Source organism: Triticum urartu, chromosome 6A (genome assembly GCF_056163025.1).
Source record: "Triticum urartu cultivar PI428250 chromosome 6A, HENAU_Tu73, whole genome shotgun sequence".
In the NCBI taxonomy this organism is placed as follows: domain Eukaryota; kingdom Viridiplantae; phylum Streptophyta; class Magnoliopsida; order Poales; family Poaceae; genus Triticum; species Triticum urartu.
In genome coordinates, this window is record NC_141878.1 from 580,018,251 (window position 1) to 580,024,814 (window position 6,564).

Consider the following 6,564-nt stretch of genomic DNA (forward strand, 5'->3'; position numbering starts at 1 on the left):
ATTTGACCATCATAATTTCATGCTTTGACTATCAATGTTATAGAACAAAACCATATCTAATATTTAAACTACACATTGATTTTATTTTTTTCCGTTATACTCGTTTTAAAATTCTCCGTGTGGAAGTGTTCCATTGGTATATATTTATGTTTACAAAATACCAAGACATAAAAATCATCGAACAAATTACTTAGTGTAGTAGTTTCAAGTTGCTAGACATTGCTACATTAACTATTAAATACCATCTTTGAAATCAGAGAAAATAGCGTAAAACATTCTAATCTTTACTACACTAGATATTGAAAGTGCTAAACTTAAATTTATATGCATTCTCTTGGATCGGATTGGTTTATAGTTTTTTTTTGCAGGGGGTTGATTTATAGTAATAGTCATCTAATAATAAGAGGAAGAGGAATAGAAATGTTTTCTAAATTTAGGTACTGTTTTCATATTTTGTGTGTGTGTGTGTGCGGACACACACACAACATATTTAATAAAAATAACGTATGATCAACAATATCTCATAATAGGCATATGTTTATGGACAGAATAAATCTCAGTGTTACAATTTTATGAAATATCCATCTCTAAGAGGGCTACTGTGTTAGTTTAATTAGTCTAAATATAAAATTAAGATGATGCATCGCATCGATCCTACCAGGCTACCACTTGGTTCTAGCTAAGGATATAGCAAAGGGGGTTGACAAGGAATGAGGAGACTCAACGAAGAAGAGCCAAACATGGTGGAGGGATCTTTTTATACATGACTATTAGTCAAGGGGGTTTCCATAAAATGCACAAAAGTTCCACCAATTCCCGATGCATTGAATCTGAGACATCCATTCAAAATCCGATGGATGTCACTGATTTTTTTCTATTTTTGCACACTAGGTGTTGCTTACACTCTCTCTCCAACATAAAGTCCTAGTAACTCCAGAGCGCGACATCAGCTCCGGCTCCGCCGTCGGCGCAGTCTCCATTGTCCCAGTACGCCCCGGTGGCCATGGTAGGCGGTGGCTCCATGAGCAGGCCCTGCGCAAGGTTCGCGTAGTAGTACGTGTCCGAGTCCGTCTCCCCAAACAGGCAGTCGAGGTCGAACATGTCCATGCCTAATGCGGCCGCCTCTTCAAAAGTGGCATCACCGGAAGTCTTCGCCGTCTCGGACGAGGGGACGCTGCACGCCGCCGACGACGGGACGGCCACGCTGGACGTGACTTCCTGGCCCGCCCCAGCGGCGGCACCCGTGGCCTCCGGACGGCGCAGGAAGTCCGCGACGGCCTGGACGGCCGCGCGCCGGACATCAGAGAGATTGGAGAAGGCGGGCGGCACCGCAAGCAGCCACGCGGAGTCCCGGAAGTTGAGGCACGCGGCGGAACGGCCGCGCAGCATGAGCATGGCGGCGTCGTGCGCGCGCGCAGCCGCCTCGGCGGTGAAGTACGTCCCGAGCCAGAGGCGCGTGCCGCGGTCCCCGGGGACGCGCACCTCGCAGACCCACCGGCCGGCGTTCCCGCGGCGCCGCACGCCGCGGAACACGGGGTGCCGCGTCTCGCGGAACTTGGTACGGCCAGCGGGGCGCTTCGGCGGCCACGGCCATGCCGTCCCGCCGCGCTCGGTCGTGGACGAGGAGGAGGCAGAGCTCGAGTGCTCGAGGCTCATGTCCATGGCTGCTGGCTGCCGGTGGATGGCTCGCTGGTGGTATCTAGCTTGAGGCTTGTGCTCGAGCGAGAGAGTGACAGTGTTGGTTGGTGTAGTGCTAGTGCGTGTGCGTATTTATACGTGTGACAATAAGATGACAGCTGTTTCCTTAGCCGCGTTGCTGCATCGCGTCCACTCGCCGACGCGTTTTGGCAACGCAGCTTACGCCGCTTTGTGTGCACTCCAGCGGGCAAGACGCGGCTTGGTCTAGCATCTCTGCTCGTAGCCGCCAGCTGAGTTCACGTGTTGTCAAGTCGCTATCCGAAACGTCGATTTGTGGCATGGTGGCGCTTTCCTGCAGCGCGTTATGTTACCACGTGGGAAGGATGGCGCTTTCATGCCGGGCGTTTGCCTGTTCGCTAAGTGAGTGTGAAGAAAGTCAGGTCAGGTCAGGTCAGATGCCACGCGTGACTCGTGAGGCTAGCGACTGGCATAGTGGTGGCAACTGGCAAGGGCTTTGCTGAAACTGAAAGCTTGCGTTTAGTTTCAGGGGCGTTTGGGTTCCATGTACATCGCATGTCAGTATCTATTGAAAACATGAATAAAGCTAATATCAGAGTTTTAGCACCTCAAAACGAACGCATTTTTCAACATTAGATTATTAGCACGAATCTCAAGGCTAATCTACTGCCATGTAGGCTTCTGCCATCCCTTCTTATGGTCGAACGAACGGAACGACAACCGGCAGCCCACCCAGTCATCTCCCTGCTCACAGGACGTCTAGGCTTAAATAAATGCGGAATAAAACTAAGTATACCAGGTTTAACTATGTGCACCTGCAATTTGTGCTAAACCAGATACACAACTATGTGGTTGCAAGATATATAACCTGAAGCATAATCCAGCAACGGCGACGGTGTGAGCTTCGGGGGGAAACCCTAGATCTAGGTCTACCGGACCGGGTGATGATAACATCTTCGATGTCGTTGTCCCTTCTGGAGGCTTTTGGAGCACGCGTTGGCTGGAGGGGACAAGAGGAGAAGCGATGTTACATCTACCGCAAGGCCGACGGCGGATCCTGGTGGCATGGCGCCGCAGAGATTCGGCGATGGGCGCGTCTGGAGATGGACTCGCGCAGGAGGAGGAAGCTGTCTGGCGTCATGGTGGCGTTGATGGCAGAGAGGCTTGGCAAGGTCGGTGCAACAATTTGCTTTGAGGATGGACCGAGGGATGATGGAGGTGACGGCCCTTGCAGCGCGCGGTGCTCACTGGGAGTGTGCCTGACCGGTGTGGGACCCAATCCAGGTAGTGGCTTGGAGGGGACACCCGGCTTTAGATGTTAGGTTTTAGTGCGATGTCTATTTGGTATTAGGCCCGGACATTTGGCACGCCTTCATCAAGGGGATAGAAGTAGCAACGGTGTTGTCAAGATGGTGGCTTCAGGCTTATTGATGTACCACCTTATATGGTCTTTGTGAATAATTAATAATATGGCTGCATGCATCGTCCAGATGCAGAGGACGGGGATACATCCTCCTTTTCTAGAAAAAATAAAATAACCTGAAGCATAATGACTATCATAAAATAAGTGCATAAGTAAAGAGCTCGGTTAAGAGATAACCAAGGCTTGCGGAGACGACGATGTATCCCGAGGTTCACCCCTTTACAGATGCTAATCTTCGCTAGAGCGGTGTGGATGCACATTGCTCCCTAAGAGCCACAATGGCTCACAATATTCTCCTCACGCCATCACACAATACAAGGTGTTGTGAATCTACTAAGAGACCCTTGAGGGTGATCACCGAACCCGTACAAATGGAGACCCTTAAGGGCGGTTACCGAACCCGTACAAATTGCCCGGGGCAATCTCCACAACTTAATTGGAGGCTCTCAAAGATTTTCCAAAGCTTTACACCATAATGATTGAGCTCCGTGACAACACCAACCATTTAGGGCACCCAATCACCCAGGAGGAACAAATTGTAGGGTACCAAGCACCCAAAAGTAAAAAACTTCTCAAAATTTCACTTCCATGTATCACTGTGGAGAACTCAAATCTATGCACCAAATACAATGGCAAGAGCACATGGGATGCTCAAGTCCTTCTCCCCAAATCCCACCACAACAAAAAATGTTATGCAAAAATATGAGAGAAAGAACAAAGGAGAATAACACAAAAGAATGCCAAGATCTAAATCTAAAGGGTTCCCCTCACTTAGAGGAGATATGGATTGGTGAAAATGTAGATATAGATATCCTCTCTCTTTTCCCTCAAATAGACGCAAGAATCAGGGGAGGAATAGAGAGAAAGCAAACTACAAGAGGTCAACAATGATGGGGGAAAACTTGCTCAGATTAATTGGGGCTATTGGGGAAGAAGACCCCCTTAAATAGGCTCCTACGAATCTAAATGTTATGCTGCAGAGAAACACTAGAGCAGTACAAGCACTTGAATAAATGGTACAACCACTCCAAACAGTAAAACCAGGCAGTAGTGGCCTGAGCGGTACAACCGCCTATCACACCGGTTGCACCGTTTACTAAAACATAACCGGAACTACGGTGCTCCCACCGCTCAGTACCGCACCCCAAACCCAGAGGAATCACCCTCGAGCAGTAGTTGGGGCGGTGCAAATGCCGGAATAGCCGTCTCAAAAGCTCACATGAGTGGCTGTAAGTTTCATTGCGGTACAAATGTCGAAACAACTGTCCCAAAACCATGCACATGCCAGTCAAGCAACCCAAACCGCCAAAGTCGTTGACGGAACCGAGAATATCCGTTAACGCATGAGTGGTTACATTTCATTGACCAAACTGCTAAGAAGAGACCATCTGTCCAAAATCCAACATTGAAGATGCTACGGTAAGCTTACGCATCCGACACAAGTGTATGCCAATAATAAATCTGGGTGTTATCTCACGTCCCAGAAAATACATCGCCTTTGCTGCACCTCCATAACCGCAACTAGCCATCACTAATTTTGTCAAGCATGACCTGACCATTCCTTTTCAAAAAAATAACATGGCCACCCAAACGAGACTAAATTGGAAAAGTAAAAAAAAATGGAACATGATATTCAAATATGGTACTTGTGTACAAATCAGACTTGCAAGAGCAAGACACATTTTTCTCTATTGATCCCAAATTACGATATCATTCTTTCTTTTTTTAGGAAGAATAATTTATTAATAATGGGTAGAAGTACATTCATTACAAAATAAATAATGCCCCCTCCGTTTCAAAATACTTGTCGTGGTTTTAGTTCTATTTACATGCCACACTTTACTTTGTAGAAATACACAATTAATTTTATGCTGAAGTTCCATACTCCTGACAGTATTTTCTTTTTTTGCCACAGCTTTGCTCTTGTTGTATCAGATAGGCTTGTCCCCTGTCCTGCCCTGTTACAAGTACGCGCGCTTCTGTGCTATGGGAACAACGGGAAGAGGCAGATGTCCCTTTTTCTGCAAGCAGGCCACTGTCTCGTACAAACTTTCTTTCAACGGAGTGAACTCCAATCCCAGGTCTCTGAGCCTTTGGTTCGAGAACTTGTACGGCTTCGCCATGGGCTTGCCGTCCTCTTCGCACCTGCCGCGCCAATGAATTCCGCGGTGAGCAAGCAAGCAATGCCCAAAATCGAATCAAACACGATTGAAATAAGATCGATCATGTTGTGCTTATACTTGGCGGTTATGTGGTACTGCGGGAAGAGGTCGCCGAGGAGTTGGAGGAAGTGCGCGCGGTGTAGCACGGCGCCGATGCAAAGGTAGCGGCCGCACGCGTCGGGGTGCTCGTAGACAAGGACGTGTGCGCGGGCGACGTCACGGACGTCGGTGTAGGCGGCGACGGCGTTAGGGTAGGTGGGTTTGGCGCCGGTGAGGTAGCGGGCGACGTGGCTGCTGCTGAAGTTGAGTGACTGCTGCAGCATGGGGCCCATGGTCATAGACGGCACCACCACCGCCAGCTCCAGGCCCCTCTTGGCCGCCTCCTCCGTCGCCGTGATCTCCGCCATCATCTTGGCGCAGCAGTACAGGTTCTGCAGTGCACACGATCTCAGTTCACCGGCTAGAAAGATCGGGTGCGATGGAGCAGAGTATTCGTTAATTTCTTACCCCTGTTTTTTTGCAGTACTCGTAGTCGCTCCAGCACGTCTCGTCGAGCACGGCGTCCGGGCAACGGTTGGGGTCCATGTGAACGGCGCCGTAGGACGAAGTGAACACCACGCGCTGCACGCCGGCGTCCGCTGCAGCTCTGATCACGTTCCTGGTGCCCTCAACGGCGACCGGCACGAGGTCCTGCAAAAACCGGCAGCACATGTAACAGGTAAGTACGCGGCCCTTGCTGAAACTAAAATAAGTGAGCAGCGCAAAGTATGTGCACTGACGGGGTCGTTGGACACCGGCGAGGCGACGTGGAAGACGCCGCGGCAGCCGCGGAAGGCGGCGCGGAGGCCGTCGTAGTCGAGGACATCGGCGCAGCACAGGGCGAGCCTCTCCTCGGCCCCCTCCAGCGCCAGCAGGTGCGCGTTCTTGCGGTCAGCTTCACAAACCAATGCAAAGGCGCGCGCCATTAGATGAGCTGGTCAAGCACCACAACACTCGGCGAGATCATGGGTGGTGTGTTAGCTGATGCTTACCAGGATCTCGGGCGGTTCCCCTGACGCGATAGCCGCGGAGGAGGAGCTCCTTGACGACCCAGGAGCCGATGAAGCCTCCGGCCCCCGTGACGCAGACCAGCTCCTGCTCCGGCTGCCTCTGCTTCAGCTCGCCGTTGTCGATGGCCTTGTCGATCGACGGCATGGTGACTGACGAGCACGGTGGACGCAAGAAAGATTTGCAAGTTGACTGCACGGGCTAGTACGTACTACCAATTTGCCTTTGCTTTGTTGTTGCTGCTGCTGAGCAATGGATGAAGCTTGTGTGGTCTGT

At 50.4% G+C, this 6,564-nt stretch overlaps 2 protein-coding genes across 2 annotated transcripts; both read right to left on the minus strand.

Annotated features, from left to right (window-relative positions):
- Positions 1-575: 575 nt before the first annotated feature.
- On the minus strand, positions 576-1,727 carry LOC125512961 (dehydration-responsive element-binding protein 1H-like). The gene has a single exon (XM_048678016.2). The coding sequence runs from the start codon at positions 1,660-1,662 to the stop codon at positions 925-927; it is 738 nt and encodes a 245-aa protein (XP_048533973.1). The 5' UTR covers positions 1,663-1,727; the 3' UTR covers positions 576-924.
- A 3,127-nt stretch (positions 1,728-4,854) lies between these two features.
- LOC125512962 (cinnamoyl-CoA reductase 1-like) lies at positions 4,855-6,564 on the minus strand. Its single transcript, XM_048678017.2, has 5 exons — positions 6,273-6,564; positions 6,021-6,175; positions 5,749-5,931; positions 5,320-5,672; positions 4,855-5,224 (listed from the first exon to the last, which is right to left on the minus strand). The coding sequence occupies exons 1-5, from the start codon at positions 6,433-6,435 to the stop codon at positions 5,041-5,043; spliced, it is 1,038 nt and encodes a 345-aa protein (XP_048533974.1). The 5' UTR covers positions 6,436-6,564; the 3' UTR covers positions 4,855-5,040.